Raw genomic sequence first — 26,666 nt, 5'->3', positions numbered from 1 at the left:
ACGAGGTGTTGATAATTACTGGCGGGTGTCATGGAAGTCTCACTCCTCACCTGCACACAGAGTAACAATTATTTTTTTTTGCCACTGAATAGTACAGACATACTGGGGCCACCCTCATCTGTCTGTTTTAATTTCTTATACAGTAATTTATTAACATATGTTAAGGGTTTTGCAGTTATCTGATAACTAGTTGACAGAAGTTTCTGTGTACCCACAGATCTGCACTCTTTGTTCCTGTTTAACAGTATTGCTTCTGTTTATTTCCCCATGAGGTTGTAATGGTGATGACAATGTACATCATAAATGAGGGATGAAGCATCATTACATTGGTGACAGGAAAACTTCAAGTTATTCCTACACCTGTGTCGCATCGTCAACTAATAGTGCCGACACTGCATCCACGCTTTCATTATTCTTAGAGCACAGTGCTGATCATAAGAAAAAGAACTTCTGCCCTTCTTTTTTACATTTTTGGATGAAGAGTCCTTTTAGACTGATCAATAGAAGTTAAATTTTTGTAACTCCTACCGCTTCTCTCCCTGTAGTTATTATTATTATTATTATTATTATTACTTGCCAAGCTACATCCCTAGTTGGAAAAGCAGATGCTATAAACCCAAGGGCTCCAACAGGAAAAAAAGTCCAGTGAGAAAAGGAAAAGAAACAAGAAAAAATAAAATGTTTTAAGAAGAATAAAATTAAAATAAATTATCTCCTATATAAACTATAAAAACTTCAACAAAACAAGAGGAAGAGAAATGAGATAGGATTGTGTGCCCGAATGTACTCTGTTGGACAAAAAAAGAGACAAGATTATACACATCTATGCGCTCCATCTCACCTCTTCGCACTCGCCCATTAACGACCTACTATGCATTAGTATGCTACTATGTGCTTGTGCATGTACACCTAATGGAGCACCATCTCAACTATTCTCGATCACTCCTACTGGAGTGTCACCTTACCTGTTTGCGATTGCTTGTGGTCTTCAAAGCTTTTTCTCTCTTCAATTGTCCCACATCCAGTTGATGTTGACCATTCACTTGCTCGTTTACTCTTCTGAGAGTATGCGCTCCTTTATGCATGACATCTACATTTTCCTTGCATTCTTCAGATTTTTCTCCTAATTCTGATCGCACGGGCTCTTCGGAGCTTGTGCACTCTTCGGAGCTTACATGGTTTTCAATTGACGTGCTTGCTGCTGATGATTAGCTTTCACCTGTTCATATGCGAACTCCTATGAGGGCACATTTAATGGCTTTAGCTTTCGAAAAAATCTTGTTCTTATTTATTGATTAATGGAAAAGGCTCGATCGTAGAGAGGAAATTAGAGAACCACCTTCACTTCGCCACCAACAGTGTTATGAGGAGATGATGTGAGCAACCTCCCGCTTGCTCCTTGCGCATGCGCTGTGTTTACCCAGCATGAAGCATGATGCAATCAACCAAGATTTTGATTGGCCACTCATAGGAAACATTAGTAGTAACCCATATAAATGACTCAGAAGTTTGTATCCGCGTAAGAATAAACATGTTCCTGCTTATCTCCTTGTTAGTATTACCAGTGCAAACATGCCAATACAGTACTTACAGAATTTTTAAGGGATAGTTTGTATTAGTCTCTGGAAGTTTCAATACTGACCATCCATTAGTACACTATAAGTGTTAAAAATTTTGCTTTTTATTGGTTGTACTAGCAGTGGTGCAGTGGAAACCCGAATTCATTATACTTGGTTTTTTTTTAATTGAATACGGCAGCACTTCAACTTACCAGATCAGGCTTTTGTAAAATCTTCAGCAATTTTGTATGACTATTTTTAGGTCACCATTTTAGACTTTATTCAGCTTCTGGTGAATCTGTTTTGAATACACCATTTATTCTGAATGTCAAGTGTTGATAATTGTTTATTTCAGGCTATAAACCAATGTAATGATCTCTGTTATTGCTTTGCCAGTTTAATAAATGAGTCAACCAACTAGGAAATAAACTGAGTTGTGGTTAATTATGGGGTTTTAGTTAATCATCAGAAGCCAAGCCCTGGAAGTATCTGATAAGTTACAGGCTACATTATAAAAATGAGAATGAAAGAGATCAGCCGGGTACATTAGCTGCATCATTCCATACCATAATTTCTTTTCATGTTTTTACATTTCAAAATCCATTGAATTTGGGTCAGCAGTAAGGGCATGAAACAAGTTCCGACAGTAGGACAGAAATCACTCCATGTCTACACCTTTCGATTTACAGTATGACATTGAGTAAATTACAGGTTGTATTGTTCAGACAGGGTTAATCGATATTCATTTTATGACTGTTGGAATTGATTCCTCCTGTAATGGTTACTAGGTCCTGTTGATTGTTATGCTGTGTCTACACAGGTGGCAATTAGACAGTTACAGGCAGGAGTGATCTGAAACTGGAATTTGAAATTTACACTTTTTCCTAGACTCCTTGCACAGGAAACTTGAAATGCTGTCTAGAATGGTCTTGGTAGGATCATTTTTTTTCCAATTCAATCTTCAGCTTGTTCCTGCCTACACCTGCCAAATCACCACCTATGGGAGATGGAGCCTTAGTCATTTGCTGATGAAATAGCCCTGTTTCTAAGAACTGAGTGGTTGCTATCTAATAGATAATGGAGAGACGGAGGCAAAGTACACTTTTAGAAGAGAATTTTCATTACAGTAATGTTTAAATCTAGTACTGGTTTTAGTTGTGGTATAAGTTTTATTAATTGAATAAATGTACAGTAACTTTTGATGAAATATATCATTCCAGTAAGTAGCTAGTCTATTAATTTCTTTTATATTTGTTATCTATATGTATATTTTTTTCTAACTTATAAATGTTGACGAACCTGTTAGGTGTCAGATAATACCCAGATAATCACTTTTTCATTCTTGGCCAAGAATATTGTAATTAAGAGTAGGAAACAGTAAGGGTTCCAAACTAATAATCTTTGAAACCCTGGGCAAAATTTGTCTATACAGTATTTACTAAAAAAACCCTAATGAAAATTTCTATTTCTGGCTTTAGTTAGGGACACTAATTAACTGTTAGGCAATGGGTTGTGAAATCTTCATAGTAGATAAATGGGAATTTAAGTTTTGGAGACTGTGAAAACCTCTACCTAGCATTTAGATTCCTCTTCTTACCCTTTAATTTGATGTTGATTTGTTTTCTCCAGAAACTGAAACTGATTGATGCTATTGACTGTGGTTTTCATCCACTTATTTCACTGAGTTTCCTTTTTTGTAAATTATGGTGGAGTTTTCTTTCAAATATAGAAGTCATATTTTGCTGAGGCAGTATTTTCTAATGTATGTAACAAGAAAGTAAAAGATTATTCCAAGGTATTTTAAATTAACAAAATTAGTTTATGGGTTGTATATAAGACATAAAGTGCTTGGACAGTGTGAGCCTTCAGTTATGTGAGAGAACTTGATGACAGTTACTGGGCTCTTTTCCCGCATAAGCAAACAAGAAAAAAGGCAGTAGAACCACCAATGTTGAATGAAATTGAAATTTATTGCAAAATTAGAACGGATGGATTGTTAGCTTTTAAAAGCTAATTCATGGTAATTTTATTAGATCTACATAAATGATATTCAGAGAATAGTTTTGACGACAGACTTTGTCCTTAGTTCTATATACAGCAAGCAATATTATAGTAATAATGTGGAAAAGCAGGAGTTTAGTAATGTGAATTATGTCCATGATTTAAATAATTGATAAAAATATAGCTAAAATCCATTCTTTGAATGTTTAAAAAACTTTACTGTAGAATTGTATTTTTTCTATGAAGTAAAAATTTTGCACATTTTTAGTTATGTTTGAAAAGATGTTTGAGGTATTAAAATGGAAAATATTTTTGCAGAAAACCCCTTAGTTGGAGGTGGAGATTGGTATGTTTAACCTTTATTTAATTTAAACAGTTATGTAATAGAGCTATGCTTTAGGATTATCATTAGCTTTGAGCTAGTTTGAAAATCACACATACTGTACCTAGAGAAGCTTCAGTAAAACCTGTCCTTGTAATATTCCAAGGTAATTTTGATAAATTTTTTGTAGTTTAGAGCTTTTATTTATGATTTGAGTGCATCCTTTCAAACCTTTATGCTATTGTAGGTTGGTGTTTTTGTGTACTATGGCTTGAATTTGGGGAATATCGGTCCTTACACACCTGTTCCATGGCAATCTCCTCTCATATATAATCCTAAACGCCGTATGGAAGCTTGGAGGTTTATCTCATACATGTTTCTACATGCAGGGTATGTATGATTTATTGTTTTTATGTATGCTCTTATATTTATGCTAGTACAAGGGACTCTATACTTACCCTTCGGTACTGTGTATTTCCGCATATAAGATGACCTTTAAATGCTAAAATTTATCCCCTGAAAATTGGAGGTTGTTCTATAATACCATTCAAAAAAATAAACCTTGAATTCCATGTGATGTTTATTGGTAAGTTTATTGGTAAGTTTATTGGTAAGCTAGCCTTAGCCTCAGTTTGATAACTACTCCCATGCATGAAAAGATTCACATTACGAAATAAAATGATAAAGATAATGAATCCAATTTTATCTTATACTGTATATCATTAGCATATCTTCATAATAAATAGTCTATTCTAGGAATAATTTTGTATCAATGAAATCGGCCTTCTCTATGCGAGGCCTGCTTAGGAAATATAAATAGTCAGCTGATTAAAAAATACAGCTAATGAGGATATGCTCGCATATGAAAAACAAAGAGTATTCTTAATATAATTTCCAAGATACTGTACCTTGTAATAAATAGCAAATTCATATTGTTTACTAAAAGCTATTATCATCATTAGTTATCACTTGGATGGTAAACACATACCGTACATATATGTTTGTTCATTCATTGTGATATCAATGGAACATAAACAAAACCATGGTTTTCCTTCTAGACAGGAAAATATGATATAGAATTGCCTTTATTTAATTAATTTTGAATTTTTAAGGATACAAATAGTAAAATATTTGTAAAATCATCTTTACTAAAAGTTGTTAGTATCATTAGTTATCACTTAGATATGTAAATGTAATTTTTCGTTTGTTGTAATTGGCTATGAAACGTAAACAAAACGATGGTTTCCATTTTTAGCAGCATGTTTAGGAAGAACAAATTTTCCTTTATTTAATTTGTTTTGAATTTATGAAGTATACAGTAGGTAAAACATTTGTAATAACATCATGAAAATAAATAATATTTGATAAGATATCTGTTGCTGCAAAAGTTGGTCTATGGTTTATACAGGTAGTCGTCTACTTACGACCTATGCTACTTACGACTTCGACTTTACAACCACATTTTTCACTGTGATGATGTCACAAGTCTGTCGGAGATAGTACACTAAAAGGACAAATACTTCCTTAGAAATAATCTATTTTCCTTTATAAAAATGAACTGATTTGTATTGGTTAGTTAGTATTGGTTAGAGAAGGTGTGGCTTTATTGCCGAGTGAATGGATGAAAGGTAAAGTAGTGGAATGGAAGGAGATATCATCTAGGTTAATGTGGGTAAGGGTTAGGTTGGGTAGGGAATGTTGGGCTTTTGTCAGTGCGTATGGGCCAGGTTGTGGGAAAAGTGAAGAAGAGCGGAATGAGTTCTGGAATGAATTAACTAGGTGTGTAGAAGGACTGGGTAGAAGGAATTATGTAGTTGTCATGGGTGACTTAAATGCTAGAGTGGGTGCAGGAGAGGTAGAAGGTGTCATTGGGAAGTATGTCATACCAGGTGAAAATGAGAGTAGTGAGAGACTGGTAGATATGTATGTTGAGCAAGAGATGGTGATAAGTTCTAGCTTTTTCAAAAAGAAAGATAAAAACAAAACAAGTATACATGGGTAAAAGTGGCTAATGGAAGAGTGGTAGAAAGGGAATTAATGGATTATGTGTTGATAACTAAAAGAATGTTTGGAAGATTGAAAGACACGCACGTGTTTAGGGGTATGGCTAACGGTATGTCTGATCATTTATTGGTGGAAGGAAAATTAGTTGTAGCAAAAGACTGGGGGAATAGAGTAGGTGGATGTAAAAGGGAGCTAGTGAGGGTTGAAGAGCTAATAAAACCGGGGGTAAAAAATAAATATCAAGAAAGGTTGAAAATGGCATATGACGAAGTGAAAGTAAGAGAAACTGGTAATTTAGAGGAGGAGTGGAAGTTAGTAAAAGAAAATTTTGTTAGGATTGCAAGTGATGTGTGTGGCAAGAAGTTTGTTGGAGGCAGCATAAGGAAGGGCAGTGAATGGTGGAATGAAGGTAAAAGTGGAAGAGAAAAAGAGGGCTTTTGAAGAATGGCTGCAGAGTAATAGTGTAGAGAAGTATGAAAAATAGAGAGAAAAATTTGGAAGTAAAGCGCAAGGTAAGTGAGGCAAAGAGGGCAACTGACCTGTGGTGGGGTCAGGGATTGGGTCATTCATATGAAGAGAATAAGAAGTAGTTTTGGAAAGAAGTGAAGAGAGTAAGGAAGGCTGGTTCAAGAATTGAAGAGACAGTGAAAGATGGAAATGGAAGGTTGTTAAAAGGAGAGGAGGCAAGGAAAAGGTGGGTGGAAAATTTTGAAAGTTTACTGAATGTTGAAGATAATAGGGAGGCAGATATAATTGCTGTTGCAGGTGTTGAGGTGCCGGTGATGGAAGATGAGAATGAGAGAGAGATTACGCGAGAGGAAGTGAGGAGAGCACTAGATGAAACGAGAGTAGGAAAAGCATCTGGTATGGATGGCGTGAGAACTGAGATGTTGAAGGAAGGGGTGTGACTGTACTTGAATGGTTGGTGAGATTGTTTAATGTGTGTTTTGTGTTGTCAATGGTACCAGTAGATTGGGTTTTTGCACGTATTGTACCACTATATAAGGGTAAGGGAGATGTGCATGTGTGGTATAATATAAGGGGTATTAGTTTGTTGAATGTAGTTGGAAAAGTGTATGGTAGAGTACTGATTAAAAAGATTAATGATAAAACAGAGAATGCAATCTTAGAAGTACAGGGTGGTTTTAGAAGAGGTAGGGGTTGTATGAATCAGAATTTTACAGTTAGGCAGATATGCGAGAAGTATTTAGCAAAAGGTAAGGAGGTGTATGTTGTGTTTATGGATCTGGAGAAAGTGTATGATAGAGTTGATAGGGAAGCAATGTGGAATGTGATGAGGTTATATGGAGTTGGTGGAAGGTTGTTGCAAGCAGTGAAAAGTTTCTACAAAGGTAGTAAAGCATGTGTTAGGATAGGAAATGAATTGAGCGATTGGTTTCCGGTGAGAGTGGGGCCGAGACAGGGATGTGTGATGTTGCCTTGGTTGTTTAACTTGTATGTTGATGGAGTAGTAAGAGAGGTGAATGCTCGAGTGCTTGGACGAGGATTGAAACTGGTAGACGAGAATGACCATGAATGGGAGGTAAATCAGTTGTTGTTTGCAAATGATACTGTACTGGTTGCAGACGCGGAAGAGAAGCTTGGTCGATTAGTGAAAGAATTTGGAAGGGTGTGTGAGAGACGGAAGTTGAGAGTTAAATGTGGGTAAGAGTAAGGTTATGAGATGCACGAGAAGTGAAGGTGGTGCAAGGTTGAATGTCATGTTGAATGGAGAGTTACTTGAGGAGGTGGATCAGTTTAAGTACTTGGGGTCTGTTGTTGCAGCAAATGGTGGAGTGGAAGCAGATGTAAGTCAGAGAGTGAATGAAGGATGCAAAGTGTTGGGGGCATTTAAGGGAGTAGTAAAAAATAGAGGGTTGGGCATGAATGTAAAGAGAGTTCTATATGAGAAAGTGATTGTACCAACTGTGATGTATGGATCGGAGTTGTAGGGAATGATAGTGACGGAGAGACAGAAATTGAATGTGTTTGAGATGAAGTGTCTAAGGAGTATGGCTGTTGTATCTCGAGTAGATAGGGTTAGGAACTAAGTGGTGAGGGTGAGAACGGTCGTAAGAAATGAGTTAGCAGCTTGAGTGGATATGAATGTGTTGAGGTGGTTTGGTCATGTTGAGAGAATGGAAAATGGCTGTTTGCTAAAGAAGGTGATGAATGCAAGAGTTGATGGGAGAAGTACAAGAGGAAGGCCAAGGTTTGGGTGGGTGGATGGAGTGAAGGAAGCTCTGGGTGATAGGAGGATAGATGTGAGAGAGGCAAGAGAGCGTGCTAGAAATAGGAATGAATGGCGAGCGATTTTGACGCAGTTCCGGTAGGCCCTGCTGCTTCCTCCGGTGCCTTGGATGACCGCAAGGGTAGCAGAAGTAGGGGATTCAGCATTGTGAAGCTTCTTCTGTGGTGGATAGTGGGGGAGGGTGGGCTGTGGCACCCTGGCAGTACCAGACAAACTCGGTTGAGTCCCTTGTCAGGGTGGGAGGAACGTAGAGAGGATAGGTCCCCTTTTTTGTTTCATTTGTTTGATGTCGGCTACCCCCCAAAATTTGGGGAAGTGCCTTGGTATATGTATGTATGTATGTATGGTAGTATTATTACTATTATTATTATTATTATTATTATTTTGTTCCGTAACCGAAATACAAACCACGCTATTTACAAAGGGTTTACTTTTAGCGCAGCTGAAATGACGAGCCAATAGTTTTTAACGAGGGTTAATTACCCCCGCGCTAGTTAGCGGGGGGTGGGGAAGGGTAGCTTGCTACCCCTCCCCCCTCCACACACCGGTGACTTGCTTCACTTCACTTTTGGCTCGGCGGTGATCAGACGTGTCTGTTCATCGCCTTCGTGACAGCCTTTAATTTTCTTCTTTTTCTTTTCAGCTTGTGTGATTGGTTGGAAGTTGACCTTCAGTTGTTTTCTTTTATTTAATATGCGGACATGCCCTGGAGTTGCCGGCCGTCCTTGTGGGACTTTCATGTCGGACGTGATTACGGATCCTCACACCCTCTGCCCTCAATGTCGGGGCCGACGGTGCGACCAGGATAACATGTGCCGTGAGTGCAGGGAGTGGTCTGCCTCCCAGTGGGAGAGGTTTGGCCGTCAGCGTAAGAAGAAGTCCAAGAGAGACCGTTCTCCTCCGGGGTTAGCCTTGAAGGAGGAAGGTTCTCGGGACTCTTCTTCCGCCGCCCAAACCTCCTCCGAAGCTCCCCCTCGTCCGCCTCCTAAGGAGAGTCGTCCGAGTGGGAGCGCAGGCCCTTGTTCTGTTTCCCTACCTTCGGTGGGGGGAGAGGGCGTCGCCTCCCATAGCGAGGCGGTTCCCCCTCCTCCTCCGGGGGAGGTTATTGATAATAATGCTTTATCCAGTGATGATCTGTTACAGATTTGGTCGTCCCTGGGGCTTAAGGGCTTGCCCTCCAGGGTCGCTCTTATTGACCTTGTCTCGTTGGGGGCCGCTGTTAAACAGTCGCCGGTGGTAGCGGAGGTAGACCCTCTGTCTATTGTCGACGTCGTGGTGACAGAGGCCTCCGACGTGGCTGGGCCTTCCGACGCAGGTGCTGTTGCTGGTGATGGTGCTCTAGGCTCTCCTCCTCCTTCCGTGCATCCTTCGAAGGGGGAAGTGAGTCCTTCGGTCTCGACTGCTGCCCAGCTTCCTTCTGAGGGAAGTGTTTTGAAGGAGACTCCCCTTCGGAGGACCGATGGTCCCGACGATCTCCCCCGAGGCCGCCTCCGCCGTAAGGCTCACCGCCCTCTACGCCACAAGGGCCTCCCTTCCCCTTACAGGGGGACTAAGAGGCGCCTTTTTGGGTCTTCGTCCTCCGGGGGGGACTCTCCTCGTCAGCCTCAACCGACTGCTCCGCCCTCCTTGAACCTCTCTGCAGACCGCTCACCATCTCCTGCCGGATCTTCGCCTTCTGGAGAACTCGTCACCCGACGGGCAACGGTCCCTTCGGGGCTAAGGGATTCTTTCCTTACGCGAGCAGGGCCAGCGCACAAGCGCTCTCCTGCTCGCCAGCGATCTCCTGCTCGCCAGCGATCTCCTGCTCGCCAGCGATCTCCTGCTCGTCGACGATCTCCTGCTCGCCAAGACTCTCCTGCTCGCCGACGCTCACCTGCTCGTCGGCTCTCTCCTGAGGTTCGCCCCCCTCGCCAGCGCTCTCCTGCTCGTCAGCTCTCTTCCGAGCGTCAGCGCTCATTTGAGGACCATCGCCCTGCGGTCTCTGACCACCCTTTAGTTCCTGCTGAACTCCCTGCTCACCATCCACCTGGTCCTGTGGCTACGCAACATCATGCTGCGCGTGTGTCAGAAACACATGTTCGCCAACGCGCCAGCGATCTTCCCGTTCCTGCTCGTGAACCTATCCTCTCACAGGACACGCGTCGACCTTCTGCTCGCCAGCGATCACCAGCTCGCCAGCGATCACCAGTTCGCCAGCGATCACCTTCACATGCTGCCCGCCATCGCACGAACCTGCATGATCGCCCGCTTACGCATGCTGCTCCTCATCGCAATACCCTGAACGATCGCCCTCCTGCGGATGCTGATCACCATCGCACCCTTTCTCGCGATCATTCACCTGCGCATGCTGCTCGCCATCGCACAACCCTGCACGATCGCCCGCTTACGCATGCTGCTCCTCATCGCACAACCCTGAACGATCGCCTTCCTGCGGATGCTGATCACCATCGCACCCTTTCACGCGATCATTCACCTGCGCATGCTGCTCGCCATCGCACAACCCTGCACGATCGCCCGCTTACGCATGCTGCTCCTCATCGCACAACCCTGAACGATCGCCTTCCTGCGGATGCTGATCACCATCGCACCCTTTCACGCGATCATTCACCTGCGCATGCTGCTCGCCATCGCACAACCCTGCACGATCGCCCGCTTACGCATGCTGCTCCTCATCGCACAACCCTGAACGATCGCCTTCCTGCGGATGCTGATCACCATCGCACCCTTTCACGCGATCATTCACCTGCGCATGCTGCTCGCCATCGCACAACCCTGAACGATCGCCCGCTTACGCATGCTGCTCCTCATCGCGCAACCCTGAACGACCGCCCTCTTGCGCGCGATCATTCACCTACACATGCTGCTCGCCATCGCTTACCATCACGTGGTCATTATCGCCAGCGATCTTCTTCACCTACGCGACAGCACGATCCCCCGCCGTCGCGCCATCGCTTGCGTTCGTCGCCTCGGACACGTGTTCATTTACCTGCCCACCCTCACGCCCACTCGCCTGCGCGCCCGCGCGATCGCTCGCCTGCGCGCCCTTGCGACCGCTCGCCTGCGCGCCCGCGCGACCGCTCGCCTGCGCGACCGCTCGCCTGCGCGCCCCGCGACCGCTCGCCTGCGCGACCGCTCGCCTGCGCGCCCGCGCGACCGCTCGCCTGCGCGCCCGCGCGACCGCTCGCCTGTGCGCCCGCGCGATCACCCGCGCAACCATTCGCCTTTGCGCGACCGTTCACCCTCGCGCGACCGTTCACCCTCGCGCGACCGTTCACCCTCGCGCGACCGTTCACCCTCGCGCGACCATAGTTCGCGGCGAATTCCACAGCCGGTGGTAGCAGCAGGGACGCGTGCTCCTAGACGGCACTCGGGATCACCTCCATCCAAGCACAGGTTGGTATTGCAGGACGAGGACAGGTCATTACAGCATTCTTCCCCACCTTCTTTTCAGGCAGGTACCGTCGTGTCCACTCCAAAGGATCGCCCGATCCCTTTCACCTTAGCGAGGATTTCGGACTCTGTGTCCTTTGAGCAGCAGACTTGGTTTGGTCCGCTGGCACGGGCGTTAGTGAGGGTTATGAAACCAGCACTCGCCGGCCAGGGTAACAAACCAGCGGCTGTCTCTCCTACGCTGAAGAGAAAGAGAGGAGTGGACTTCGTGGTGACTTCCCCCAGGGCGAAGTTGGTTCCCAAGAGGTCGGTCTCGAGGGTCCCCTCTCCTGCACGAGTACTCTCTCCTTCTCCCGTGGACGAGGCCTTTCCGTCCTCAGGTGAGTCCAGTGGACCGGTAGTCTTCCCCTCGGCACCAGGGGGGGAGACTTCGCTTCAGGCAGGAGAATCGTCTCGTGAGGAAGGGGCCCCTCGAACCTCGTTGTTGGGATCCTGTATCCCTCCTAGGAGGGAGCCCAAGGATTCCAAGACCATCCCTAAATCCTCTGCAAGGATTCGACAGGAACCCACGACTACCCAGGGGAATGTCCACGTATCACCCCAGGAAGAGATTCCTGGGGCAGGAGACTTAGCTGCCAGCCCGCAGGGAGGAGAACAGCAAGAGTCCGAACATGCCTTCTGGCAGGTCCTAAGCCTGATAAGGCAACTTAACAGTCTTACGGATCCAGTCATCCCCCCCCGTGAAGGCAAAGACACGATTCTGGATGAAGTGTTCGACGTTCGGAAGGACCCTAAGACCAGTGCAGCTCTGCCCTGGTCTCGGGGGCTGAAGAGTGCCAGAGCTAGGGCCAATGCTCAGCTCGCACTTCTTGCCTCCTCCAGTCGTTCCACTGCCGGGAACAAACTCATCCCTCCTCCTCGCCTTCAGCAGAGGAGGTATTTCGAGATCCTGGGTGAGCACAACCTCGCTCTTCCTCTCCATCACTCTGTGGAGGAGCTGGCGAAGGGAGTTCCCTTGGAGAAACTCTCTGCCCGGCAGGTGTCGTTCTCGGCGGCAGAGATCCTTAACCACGAGAAGGTCGCTAAGTGTGCCATGCAGGCCACTTCGTGGCTGGACTTCTGGTTAGGATCTCTGGGCATCCTATTGCGATCTGAGGACTTGTCCAAGGAGACCAATAGGAAGGCCCTAGAGACCTTCTTGCTCTCGGGCACCCGCTCCATCGAGTTCTTGGCGCACCAGGTTACCACCCTGTGGGCCAACTCGGTGTTGAAGCGTCGCGATGCTGTGTCCGAGAGATTCCATCCGAAGGTCCCCGCCGTAGATGTGTGTAGGCTCAGACATGCCTCCCTCCTGGGGGAGAGCCTGTTTGAGCCTCAAGACTTGGAGCGAACGGCTGAGAGGTGGAGGAAATCCAGCACGGACTCCCTCCTCCACAGGGCCCTTACAACTCGGCCCTATAAGCCTCCAGCCCCGCCACAACAGCAGCAACAGCCTCGTAAGGCTCCAAAACAGGCACCGGCAGCTAAGAAAGTGGTGTCTAAGCCCCAGCCCTTTCCAGCCAAGGTCAAGAGGGGTGGTAAGTCCTCCAGGGGAGGCAAGACTTCTAGGGGTGGCGGCCGCGGCCGCAAGCCCTAGGGGTGGCAGTCCCCCTGCGTGTCCACCTGTGGGGGGATGCCTTCAGCGTTGCGTCCGCAGGTGGCAACATCTCGGGGCCGATGCTTGGACGATCTCAGTGATCGGCCAAGGTTATCGCGTCCCGTTCACGTCATCTCAACCTCCCCTGACAGCGAATCCAGTGTCGTTGAGCTCCTATGCCATGGGATCGGCAAAGGGGCTGGCCTTTCAGGCCGAAGTCAAGACCATGTTCGAGAAGGGTGCTCTCCAGGAGGTCGTGGACGGCTCTCCAGGCTTCTTCAGTCGACTCTTTCTTGTAAAGAAGGCTACTGGAGGCTGGAGACCCGTCATCGATCTCTCGGCTCTGAACAGGTTTGTCAAACAAACCCGGTTCAGCATGGAGACAGCAGACACAGTCAGACTTGCGGTGAGACCACAAGACTTCATGTGTACACTGGATCTAAAGGATGCGTACTTCCAGATCCCAATCCATCCGTCTTCCAGGAAGTACCTGAGATTCTGCCTAGACAACAAGATCTACCAGTTCAAGGTGCTGTGTTTCGGTCTCTCCACAGCTCCTCAGGTGTTCACCAGAGTGTTCACCCTGATTTCGACTTGGGCGCACAGGAACGGCATTCGTCTCCTTCGTTACCTAGACGATTGGCTGATCCTAGCAGACTCGGAGTCGACCCTTCTTCGACACCGAGACAGGCTTCTAGATCTTTGCCAGGATCTGGGGATCGTGGTAAACCTCGAGAAGTCCTCTCTGCAGCCGTCCCAACGACTGGTTTATCTAGGCATGCTAATAGACACCAATCTCCACAAAGCCTTTCCATCAGACGACCGGATAGCAAGGCTGAGGAGGGTGGCGGAACCTTTCCTCAGGCGAAAAGAACTCCCCGCCCAATCGTGGTTGCGTCTCTTGGGCCACCTATCCTCCCTGGCCCGTCTGGTTCCAAACAGCCGCCTCAGGATGAGATCCCTTCAATGGCGGCTCAAGTCCCGGTGGAATCAAGGATCCGATTCCCCGGACACTCTGATCCCAATGGGGTCTCTGGAACAGACGGACTTGCGGTGGTGGCTGGCCGACGAGAACCTGCGAAAGGGAGTGAGTCTTCTCGTCCTTCCCCCGGAATTGACTCTGTTTTCGGACGCGTCAAAAGAAGGGTGGGGGGCGCACGTTCTGAACCAGAGGGCCTCAGGCCTTAGGCCTTTGGTCAGAATCAGAAAAGTGCCTACACATCAACCTGCTAGAATTGAAGGCCGTCTTTCTGGCCCTTCAACAGTTCCAACGGTTCCTGGCGGGTCACTCCGTGGTGGTGATGAGCGACAACACCACGGTAGTGGCTTATATCAACAAGCAGGGAGGCACTTTTTCGCAACAGCTATCCCATCTTGCAGTAGAGACTCTGAGGTGGACCGAAACCCACTCGATAACACTATCAGCTCGCTTCATTCCTGGCAAGAGGAATGTGCTCGCCGACAGTCTGAGCAGGGCTTCGCAGATAGTGAGTACCGAGTGGTCTTTGGATCCTCAGATAGCCAACAAAGTCCTGACTTTGTGGGGTTCCCCGATGGTGGACTTGTTCGCGACAGCCTTGAACTTCAAGCTGCCCCTGTACTGCTCACCAGTCCCGGACCCCAAGGCACTCTGGCAAGATGCTTTCCAGCAACGGTGGGACAACATCGACGTGTACGCCTTCCCACCATTCTGTCTGATGAGAAGGGTGCTCAACAGGACCAGACTATCGGTCAACTGTTCCATGACTCTAGTAGCTCCGCTATGGCATCACGCGGAATGGTTTCCGGACCTTCTGCAACTCCTGACGGAACTCCCAAGGGAGCTTCCTCCACGACACGAGCTTCTCAGACAACCCCACTCCGGTGTCCCTCACAGGGCCGTAGCCTCGCTTCAGCTTCACGCCTGGAGACTATCCAGCGTCTCCTCGCGGAGAGAGGCTTTTCGCAACAGGTTGCGGAGAGAATGTCTCGGCACCTGTGAAGGTCCTCTGAGGGAGTCTACCAAGCGAAGTGGAGAGTCTTTTGTGGTTGGTGTCGTGGAAGGGGTATCTCTCCACTCGATGCCACTATTCCAGCAATAGCGGACTTCCTTGTGTATCTGCGAGAAGAAATGCGCCTTTCTGTCTCGGCAGTGAAAGGCTATCGCTCAGCCTTAAGCTTGGCCTTCAGATTGAAGGGCGTGGATATTTCTTCATCGCTAGAACTCTCTTTACTCATACGTAGCTATGAGCTTACCTGCCCCCAGTCGGAGGTGAGACCCCCTCCTTGGAACGTGGTTCGAGTTCTCAGGTCTCTCAAGAGACCTCCGTTCGAGCCATTACGCCAGGCCTCCGATCGCCACCTGTCTTGGAAGACGGCTTTCCTACTCGCCTTGGCCTCGGCCAAGCGAGTTAGTGAACTTCATGGTCTCTCGTACGACATCGCCCATTCAAGGGGATGGGGGGAGGTAACGTTCAGGTTCGTCCCTGAGTTTGTGGCCAAGACTCAGAATCCTGGAGTGCCGGATCCTCGGTTCGACTCTTTCAGGATCGCGAGTCTCCGTTCTGTAACAAACGACCCAGACCAGCTGCTACTATGCCCAGTGAGGTGTCTGAGGTACTACTTGAAGAGAACGGCTGCAGTCCGTCCTCATGTGCGAGCTTTGTTTGTGAGCACAGGCAGGACAAAGAGGAGGGTCACAAGGAACACCATCTCTGCTTGGATTCGAAGGGTTATCCACCATGCCCTGAATCCTGACCCTCCTCCGTCACGTCGCCCTCGGGCCCACGATGTCAGGGGTATTGCTACATCCCTGGCCTTCAAGAGAAACTTCTCTGTGACGCAGGTACTTCAAGCGGGGGTCTGGAAGCGTCAAACGACCTTCACAGCCCACTACCTGCAAGACGTGACCCACAGGAGCCTCGATACGTTCTCTATCGGCCCTGTGGTGGCTGCACAACAGCTGGTCTAACCTCAGGCTCCTTTTTGGACAAGTAGCAGTAGGTTGAGGGCGTTGTTACCCGGTCTTAGTCTGTGTGAATGAAAGAGTATGTCTGACCCTTACTTCTTTCTTCATTCTCCCCTCTCTTGGGGAAGCAGCATCCTGGTCCTCGCATAGCTGACCTCGACCTCTGCAGGTAACCCATGCTTCTTTGTGCTCCTAGTATTAAGCTTAATACTGTTGCGTCTCCCATACCCTGACGAGGTGGTATGGGGAACGTCCTATCCTAGAATTCCTATCTGAAGGTCTCAAGGTCAACTTCATAGGACGAGTCACACTCTCCTCCTCACACTACTTATGTAGGCCACTCGTTCCTAGCGATGCTAGGAACCTGTGAGGTACAGGGGCTCCCTCTCTCTAGTGCTGCTCACTAAGGGATCGAGCCCCCGGGCAAGCCGAAGTCAGTAAGGCTGGGGACTTTCCACCCTTCCTAAGGGGTAAGTCACCCTTTGTAAATAGCGTGGTTTGTATTTCGGTTACGGAACAAATGACAAATTCGAAGATAATTTGTATTTTTCCTAACCATACAAACCTTAGCTATTTACACATATGTGCCCGCCATCCCTGACCCCCAAGTCAAGTCCTACCTCTAAGTGAAGTGAAGCAAGTCACCGGTGTTTGGAGGGGGGAGGGGTAGCAAGCTACCCTTCCCCACCCCCCGCTAACTAGCGCGGGGGTAATTAACCCTCGTTAAAAACTATTGGCTCGTCATTTCAGCTGCGCTAAAAGTAAACCCTTTGTAAATAGCTAAGGTTTGTATGGTTAGGAAAAATACAAATTATCTTCGAATTTGTCATATTATTATTATTATTTTTATTATTACTTGCTAAGCTACAGCCCCAGTTGGAAAAGCAGGATGCTATAAGCCCTTGGGCTCCAACAGGGAAAATAGCCCAGTGAGGAAAGGAAACAAGAATGAATATTTAAAGAAAAAGTTAAATATTTTAAGAACAGTAACATTAAAATAAATATTTTATATATAAACTATAAAAAAAGAAGAAATAAGATAGAATAGTGTTCCCAAGTGTACCCTCAAGCTAGAGAACTCTAACCTAAGACAGTGGAAGACCATGGTACATGGGCTATGGCCCTACCCAAGACTAGAGAACAATGGTTTGGTTTTGGAGTGTCCTCCTAGAAGAGCTGCTTACTATAGTTAGAGTCTCTTCCACCCTTATCATGAGGAAAGTAGCCACTGAACAAATACAGTGCATTAGTTTACCCCTGGGGTGAAGAAGAATAATATACAGTATCCATTTTAAATAAAAAAGTGTGTTAAGAAAGCCTTTACTGTTTGCTGACTTTGGATCATACGTATATCGGGTGACGTCATGTTTCTGGCAGAGTCATGGAAAAAGAGCGGGCAAATCGAGTGATATCCTTTCAGTAGGCTATGGATTAATGTTAGTATTCCTATAATCAAAATATTGAGTAACGATGCAGTGTATTTCATAGGTCTGTATCGGTTGTCATGAGTACTAATTAGAGTAAATTTAACTCTATAGCTAGAACAGAATCTCATTTTATGCGGGTTTCATTTCTGATGGTAGATATACAGTATTTATCTAATGAAAGTACAGAAATAGGACGAATATTTTCTTAAAGTACAGTACTGTAATGTATTTATATTATCAAAATGAAATACTTTTGCTGGGGAAGTTTCTGTTTTCTTTTATTTCTTGTAAGGAAAACAGAAAAGGGTTTACATATTTTGTAAGTCATTCTTTCATCACCTGTCTTGTGACATCGTAGTTCGGCCGTAAGGTGAGCGGCAAATCGAGTGATTTCCTATAGATTCGTTACCGAGTAATCTTATTATTCCATCATCAAAACATCGAGGTATGATACCAAGTATTTCAGTGGTCAGTATTAGTTGGTTTGAATAGCCTACAGTAGTATTTACTGTAAATTTAATAAAAGAAGTGCTGTACATCCGGTGATATTATATTTGTGGCGGAAGGTGAGCCGGCAAATCAAGTGATTTCCTTTCAGTACTTTATCGAGTAATAATAGTATTCTCGTTATCGAAACATTTATTACTTGTTCATAGGATAATTAATAATAAAGGCTATAAACAATCTGTATGATAACTGTGATATATTTTAATATTTTGGTGCTGATGTAATATTCATTTGAAGATATTTTGAATAAGTTAAGACATTACATAAACTATACTCCTTGTTATTCGTATGTGCGCATGATCGTAATAGTAGTGTGACCTTGAGATCAGCTGATGACTACCAAAAGTATAACAAGTAATTGTTGATTATTGAAATGCTCCTGAAATTGATAAATAGAATACAAAGATGCTGTAATAAATCACGATTAATAAAGTTAATAGAGAACTGAGAATGAAATACTGTACCAAGTTCGACATATGTCCAAATCTAGTTAAGTGACGTCTCTCAGTCCCTCTCTCGGTTGTAAGTTGACGACTACCTGTATACAGATGGTTTTGTAAGTTAGCCATTGTCTTATACTACAGATAAGAGATGCATTCATTGAAATTTGCCCTAATTTTTTACCTTGTCTGATCTAAATGTCATTTTATACAAGGAAATATACAGTATTTGTCCTGAGAAAATTTAGCACGTGTATAGGTCGTAGTAACAGATATTGCAGATATTAGTTTCTTATCACCCTAAGAAAATTGCCAAAATTTGATGAACTGTTTGAAAAAGATGTTTTATAAGTGTGGGATTTCCAGTCAGATAAGAAAAGGAGTGATGACAAAAGAAAAACTTATTCGTTCCGGCACTAAATGCAAACCTTGTGCTCCTTACATAGCAGTATTATTTCAGCCATAGCTGAAATAGCCGTTAAAGCTTTTTTGAGGTACTGTATAACTACCCTCCACTAGTTAGCAAAGAGGAGAGTGCAGATAGACCAGGACCCTGCTCACCTCAACACTAGTTAATAACCGTCACTTTTTATGTTGGCTCGGTGGAGTACAGACGTTTTACTCCTCTATTAAAATAAAAAATAATTTTGTTAATTTACTGGCCCAAAAAGCTAAGAATTTCCTTTTGATCTTTCTCTCTTTCAGGTGTGACTGCCCTTGGTGATTGTAATTATGCAGGTTTGTCCCAGCAATGAAGGGGACCTTTCTGGTACCTTCATGTCAGCTGAAGAGACAGATCCTCATGGTTTCTGCCTTGTGTGTAGGGTCACTTTGCATGCAGGAGTTTCTATGCCGTGTGTGTTGGGAGTGGTCACCATGCTAACATTCAAAGTTCAACAAGCGGCGGAAAAAGAAGGCTAAGAGAGATTCTTTTCCTTCGAGGTCAGCCTTGTAAGGGAAGAAACTTCGCCATAGATCTCCGCTGGCTCAAACTCCCCACGATGCCTTTGCTCAATTGTCTTCCCCTGGGAATCTGTCCTGTACGAGTGTTGCTCATGTGACTCGGGCCAACCTTGTGTGTCAGTGGCCTCCATTGCTATCCCAAATGAAGCAGCACTGGCCCCTGCCTTAGGGGAGTCACTTTCAGTCAAAGCAGTTTGTTTGCTGTGGCCTTCCTTGAAGCTCACAGGTGCCCCGAGCAAGTTAAGGTTATAGGAGGTCTTGCAGCTAGGTGCAGAACATGAGCATACATCCTTTCCAGGATTTGATTCCCATTTTCCCCCTCGAGACTCCGGAGGTCAAGGATCGAAAGAGTCTCACATGCACTCAGCTGTCTTGATATCAGCACCTGGTCGCCGAAACGTTTGCATTGCATCGTAGTGACTTGTCTTGGGATCCTTCAGGCTAAACTCTGGAACTAGCTACGGCCACGTCCCAAGGTCAGTTCACGAAATTGACCTTCTGGCTGGGTTTGTTCAGAAAGAAGGTAAACATAGGTCCGGCTCCAGGTGTTGGACAACCTTCCCTTTCAAAGGAAAGTCATCCTTCATCAGGCATAGAGCAGCCTTACCTTCTAAGAGAGCAGTTTCCTTACCCAGCTTCCGTTCAACAATTTTCTCGCCTTCGAGGTGATTGTCCAACAGGAGCAAAAGGGGTTGATCGTCCTGAGTGGTCTCCGCCCGCCCACATTGAGATCTGCTGAAGGGCATTGGACTCGTCCATGCCCTGCTCCAGTTCATCGGAGCAAAGATTTTCGGATCTGGACGATAATGGCGGGCGGCGATTGCCTTCAATTCCTCCCTCCTTCTCGTCGTGTCCGTAGGACACAACATGCCGCTATGCATTATGTCAGGCCAACCTCTCATGAGTTTGTGTCTCCAGTTTCTTCCTTTCACAAGGTAGAACCTGCATTGCTGCATGCATGCAAATGCTTTGCAACTGCCTAAGCCTCCTCCACCTTTACGGGAAAGGAAGTCAGCACACCTATCTCCTGTTGGGGATAAGGCGCGTGGGAGTTTTTCTCTCCTTTTTATGGTAGGTTGGTCAGGGCACCAGCCATCCATCGAGATACTACTGCTAGAGAGTTATGGGGTCCTTTGACTGGCGAGACAGTACTACATTGAATCATTTTCTCTGGTTACGGTTCACTTTCCATTTGCCTACACATACACCGAATAGTCTGGCCTATTCTTTACAAATTCTCCTTTGTCCTCATACACCTGACAACACTATGATCAAACAATTCTTCTTCACTCAAGGGGTTAACTACTTCACTGTAATTGTTCAGTGGCCACTTTCCTCTTGGTAAGGATAGAAGAGACTTTAGCTATGGTTAGCAGCTCTTCTAGGAGAAGGGCACTCTAAAATGAAACCATTGTTCTCTAGTCTTTGATATTGCCATAGCCACTGTAACATGGTCTTCCACTGTCTTGGGATAGAATTCTCTTGCTTGAGGGTACACTCTGGCACACTATTCTATCTTATTTCTCTTCCTCTTGTTTTGTTAAAGTTTTTATAGTTTATATAAGAAATATTTATTTAAATGTTACTGCTCTTAAAATATTTTATTTTTCCTCGTTTCCTTTCCTCACTGGGCTATTTTCCCTATTTGGACCCCTGGGTTTATAGCATCCTGATTTTCCAACTAGGGTTGTAGCTTAGCAAGTAACAATAATAATATTAATGGTAATGTGCTTGCGATTGAGCACGGTAATCTGAATTTGGCGGACAAGTCTTGCACAGTTTTGCGCACTCTATCACCTAACAAGGTGGGAGGGCTAGCTCGTCTGCCTTACGAAGCTGTGCTCATTTCCTATGCCGAGGGCTGTTCTCTCTTAGATGAGTTTTCCCATCAAGTCTTACTTGCGCACAGGTGGACGGGCGAGCACAGGTGGACGGGCGAGCTAGCTCGTCTGCCTTACGAAGCTGTGCTCATTTCCTATGCCGAGGGCTGTTCTCTCTTAGATGAGTTTTCCCATCAAGACTTACTTGCGCACAGGTGGACGGGCGAGCACAGGTGGACACATTATCAGTGAGAGCTGAGAAGGGTGCACATACAAATGCTCCTTATCAGCTCTTGCCCCGTCAATGTGCTTCTAGCTTGTGGTCTGCTTTGTGAGAGGAGCCGCAGGTTCCTTCACAAAAGAGGTTTTTCCTTCTTGAATCGATCTTTCAGACGGGCATACGGATGGCGCCCACTTCCTTAGGGAAGTTGAGCACAGGGAAGGGCATGAGGCGACTTCCTCTCATGCCCTCCCTTTCCTTGGCACTCCATGTAAATCAAGGAAACAGGTTCATGGGGCTCAGTTGGGAACAGTTTTGTTCGTGAGAGACTCCCCCTGGTTATTAGAACCTGATCAGGCAGTGAAGCAGACGATCTCAGGACCAACTCACCATCCTTTGATAATCCCGTCCATGGATGTCCCTAACATTCCTCTAGAGGTCTCGTCTACCTCAAAGGGGAGTGAAGGCCCGTCTGATCTTAGATGCAGGAGCTCGGCTATGCAACTTCTTCCTCGCACCCCTGCCAAGCCTCTTTCGCCTCTGGTGTCCACAAGGTTTCTGAAATACCTGAATACCAAATTGCCCACCAGCCAGAATGCTGCCTCGGAAAGGTTGGTGTAACCCCCGTCATGTCATAGAAGAGGAAGAGAAATCAGAGGGGAAACACTCCCCCGCTGAGGAATACTGCTCATCCTCAAACGAGTAGAGGATCGAGGTCCCCAAAGATTTTGCTTATAGATTTGAGCTGATTGCCTCTCCCTCTGAAGGTGAAGGGTCTAAGGAGTTTAAGGGGAGGGAGGTTTCTCCCTTTCTCAAGGATTTCAACATCCGTCTGAGAGAAAGAAGGGACACCAAGAATTGACGCTCTATGGGCAAGTTTCAATCTTGAGAGGAACATCATTCGGTCTCAGCGTTTGTCTCCATAAGATAGGAGCACAGCAGTTTTCCTCCAAGGGCCTATTCCTCTATGAGAAGGAATTCTGGTGATGACCTTGATCCTTCCTTGGCTGCTATGGGTGCTAGCTCGGAGGAGGAAGAACTCTTTGATGATGACTCAGAACATTCCGATGGAGCACTGCCAGAGTCCGCCTGCCCAAAGATCTCACCCCTAGATAAGAGAGATGCAGACCACATCTTTCCGCAAGTTCTGTCCTGCATAAGTAAGGTCAACTCTCTAGGGAAAAAGGATCAAGTTCCAACAGAGGGCAAGGACATAGTCCTAGAGCTCTTCTGCAATACGCCAAGACCCGCCAAGACTAAGGTAGCTTTTCCCTGTCCAAGGAGGTTAAGGCAGCAAAGAAGAGAGTTTACACCTAAGTGGCGGGAGCATCCCAGTCCCTCCAGTCAGTTGAATCTTCCTAGTTACTTCCTACCCTGTACGTCCAGCAGAAGTAGTATTATGAGATTGTATAGGATGATCCCTCACCTCAACTGTTGGATCTGGCTATCTTGGCTCTCACGCAGAACTCTTCTATGGACAAAATGTCAACCTAACCAGTTCATTTCTCTGCAGGTGACGGGGCCAACATGGAACGAGTTGTAAAGAGTTCATTGCAATCTGTTTCATGGTTCGACTATTGGTTAGGAACAGTAGGGTACCTGGTGAAGAATAAGAACCTATCTACTCCTTAAGAGGAAGGAAGCGCTGTTGAACGTGCTCCTCCTTTCTGGAGCTAGGACTCTGGAGTTCCTGACACAGAAAACTGTGGACTAATGGGTCAACTGGGTTTCGAGCCGACATGATGTTTTACTGTAATCTCAAAATTCCAGAAGCGGGTACTTAAGAGAGAAGTGATGAGGTTGAGTAACTCCTCGATGGACGACCCTTCCTTCTTTGATGTGGAAGACATCGAGGCAGTTGCAGACAGATGGAGGGAAGCAAGCCAGGACTTCCTCACGCTCTAAATCGAGGGTACCTCCATGTCAGAGATCTTCTCCGGCTAAGGCTCAGGGGTTGGAGAAGAGTTCCCAGAAAAAGTAGACATCATAGACCCAAGGCCTCAAACAGCCCTTTCGACCTAGGGGCTCGGGAAGGGATAAGGAAAGCAGGAGAAACAGACATGGACTATCCTGCTAGGGACGGCATTCCCCCGACCTGTCCAACAGTAGGGGGATGCCTGAAGAGCAGATGGCAGAGATGGATGCTCAACCGGGCTGAACCTAGGGCGGTCTCTGTACTAAGAGAGGGATACATTGTCCTGTTCACTCTCGTACTCGGATTCCTATGTGAATGGGCCCGTGAAGAAACATGCCCATCGGACCGAAGTCCAGACCATGTTAGAGAAGGATGGTCTGTAAGAGGTTCCGGAAGGGTCCCCAGGCTTTTACAGTTGTTTATTTCTTGTAGAGAAGGCATCTGGAGTCTGGGGATCAGTATTCGACCTCTCAACCTTGAACAAGTTCGTACAACCTAGTCTGTTCAATATGGAGACGGTCAGACAGGCTGTCAGACCACAGGACTTCATAATATTGTTAGACCTCAAGGATGTGTACTTCCAGATCCCCGTTCATCCATCCTCAACGAAGTACCTTATATTCATGTTAGGAGGGAAGATATACCAGTTCAAGGTGCTGTGTTTCAGCCTATCCACACCACCTCAGGTGTTCACGCAGGTCTTCACCCTAGTGTCCACTTGGGCACACAAGAACAGCATTCATCTGGTTTGTTATCTGGACGATTGGCTAGTTCTGGCAGGCTTGAGGGAAACCCTTCTCCTTCTTTGGGGGTCATGGTAAATCATGAAAAGTCTCAATTTATCTGGATGAAAATCATGACTAAACTAGGCAAGATTTTTCCGTCCGGGTACTGAGTAAAGAAACTGAGAGAGATAGGTCAGTAGGTCGATCCGTTCTCTCGAGAGACGCCTTGCCATCATATCAGTGGCAAAGGCTGCTGGAACACATAACTTCTCTAGAAAAGTTAGTTCCCAATATCTGTCTACGCTTTTCTGGCCCTCAACCACTTCCATCGGCTCCTTTCAGGGTACTCTGTAATGCTGATGAGTGACAACACTACAGTATAGTAGTATCACACACAAAGAAACAACGAGGTTCTTTTTCACACCATCTATGCTATAACGCTGTGGAGATCCTTAGGTGGACGGAAAACAATTTGGTAGCTATCTTAGCCGGATACATCCTGGGCAAGAAAAAGGTGCTGGTGGACAATCTGAGCAAGAGGACTCGCATAGTAGGCTCCAAATGATCTTTGAAACAACCGATAGCCAACAAAGTTTTGACTTAGTGGCGTTCACCGACACTTGACCTGTTTGTGACGTCTCTAAACCGTAAACTTCCAGTGTACTGTTCTCCAGCACCAGATCCCTAGGGAGTCTTGCAAGATGCCTTCCAACATCAGTTTGATAGAATAGACATCTATGCGTTCTCTCCTCCTGCCTAGTAAGGAGGGCATTCCAAGACCTCTCGGTGACGTAGCTCTGCTGTGGCAACATGCAGAATGGTTCCAAGACCATTGCATCTGCTCACAGAGGCCCTAAAAGAGCTCCCTCCACTTCCTGCTCTACTCAGACAACCACACGATATCTTCCATCGAGCAATCCCATCGCTTCGTCTTCATGCCTGGAAGTTATCCAGCAACTACTCGCAAAAAAAGGCTTTTAAAGAACAGATGCAGAGAGAATGGCTGATACCTCCAGGAGTCTTCTGCCTCTGTTTATCAGGCAAAGTGGTCCATTGTTTGTCGTTGGGGTTGTGGACGGGGGTATCTCTCCTCTCAGTGCCACTATACCAACATAGCAGTGTTCTTGTTATACCCCAGAGAGGGAAAAGTTTGCTCAGTGTAGGCAGTAAAGGGCTACTGTACCTTGTAGGTAGTAGGTTGGCCAGAATTTTGAGTGCACATGCCCTCAGTAGTCAGAAGTCAGACCACCACCTTGGAACTTCGTCAAGCGTCAGAGTGAACCTTGACTCAGAAGACAGTATTCCTCCTAGCCCTAGCCTCAGCCAAAAAGAGTCTGTGAGCTACGTGATCTGTCTTACAACACCCATTCAAGAGGATGGTGGCCAGTGACACTCGGTTTTGTCCCTGAGTATGTAGTCAAGACTCAAGATCCAGTTGTAGAGGATCCTAGATTCGGGCCCTTCCAGATTGAGAGTCTCCATTCAGTAACAGAGGTTCTAGATCAACTGCTACTCTTCCCTGTAATGGCACTGAGGAGACGGATGATCGGCGAGAAGGTAGACATGGTGTCAACATGTTCTTTAAATAAATTCTCTCTCTCTCTCTCTCTCTCTCTCTCCCTCTCCCTCTCTCCCTCTCTCCCTCTCTCTCTCTCTCTCTCTCCCTCTCTCTCTCCCTCTCTCCCTCTCTCCCTCTCTCTCTCTCTCTCTCTCTCTCTCTCTCTCCATGTTGTAACCTATCATATTTTTTTTGTTTAAAATTTACATTTACGTACGTAAAACAATCTCTCTCTCTCTCTCTCTCTCTCTCTCTCTCTACATGTTGTAACCTATCATATTTTTATTGTTTAAAATTTACATTTACGTACGTAAAACAATCTCTCTCTCTCTCTCTCTCTCTCTCTCTCTCTGTGTTAGAGACATCTATTAATTTTTTCTGAAAGTGAGAGAGAGAGAGAGAGAGAGAGAGAGAGAGAGATTAAACAAAAATGTGTTGTGTACATATGATTTTTAACAGCGTCAACGAGTTGAAAGACAATTAAATGTAACTAAAAAAGCAATATCAGCGAATCTGAATTCCTTTATTAACTAAAACAAATATTGATACAAACACACTCGTGTCCATATGCGCAAACACACACAGGAGGAGACACGATCGGCGAGGAGGTAGAGATGGTGACTGCGATAACGTACCGTAACTTACACTATGGAAACTTTAATCTAACTTAGCTTATTTTTTTTATTTTTATATTTCATAATTTTTATATTTTTTTTCTTTTGATTTTTAATTTTCATCACTTTCAGTGACGAGTTATGGTACGTTATCGCAGTCACCATCTCTACCTCCTCTCCGACCGTCTGTCTCTTACTGCGTAGCAATTCCTGCACCTGTGTGTGTGTGTTTGTGCATACACACACGAGTGTGTTTGTATCAATATTTGTTTTAGTTGATGAAGGAATTCAGATTAGCTGTTATTACTTACTTAGTTACATTTAATTGTTTTTCAACTCATTGACGCTGTTAAAAATCATATGTACT

At 45.7% G+C, this 26,666-nt stretch overlaps 1 protein-coding gene across 3 annotated transcripts in view; it reads left to right on the top strand.

Annotated features, from left to right (window-relative positions):
* The window catches only part of LOC137654666 (rhomboid-related protein 2-like), a 206,896-nt gene that overhangs the window by 134,728 nt on the left and 45,502 nt on the right, over nt 1–26,666 (top strand). For all 3 annotated transcript variants that reach the window (XR_011046674.1, XM_068388512.1, XM_068388513.1), the window contains exon 5: nt 4,130–4,272. Coding sequence is in view for 2 of the 3 variants with exons in the window: in XM_068388512.1 (XP_068244613.1) it covers nt 4,130–4,272 (143 nt within the window). In the remaining variant the exon portion in view is untranslated. The remainder of the gene's footprint in view (nt 1–4,129; nt 4,273–26,666) is intronic.

This window comes from Palaemon carinicauda, chromosome 15, assembly GCF_036898095.1.
Source record: "Palaemon carinicauda isolate YSFRI2023 chromosome 15, ASM3689809v2, whole genome shotgun sequence".
Lineage (NCBI taxonomy): Eukaryota > Metazoa > Arthropoda > Malacostraca > Decapoda > Palaemonidae > Palaemon > Palaemon carinicauda.
The sequence above is the reverse complement of the archived record's forward strand: the minus strand, read 5'-3'. Positions and strand labels throughout refer to the sequence as shown.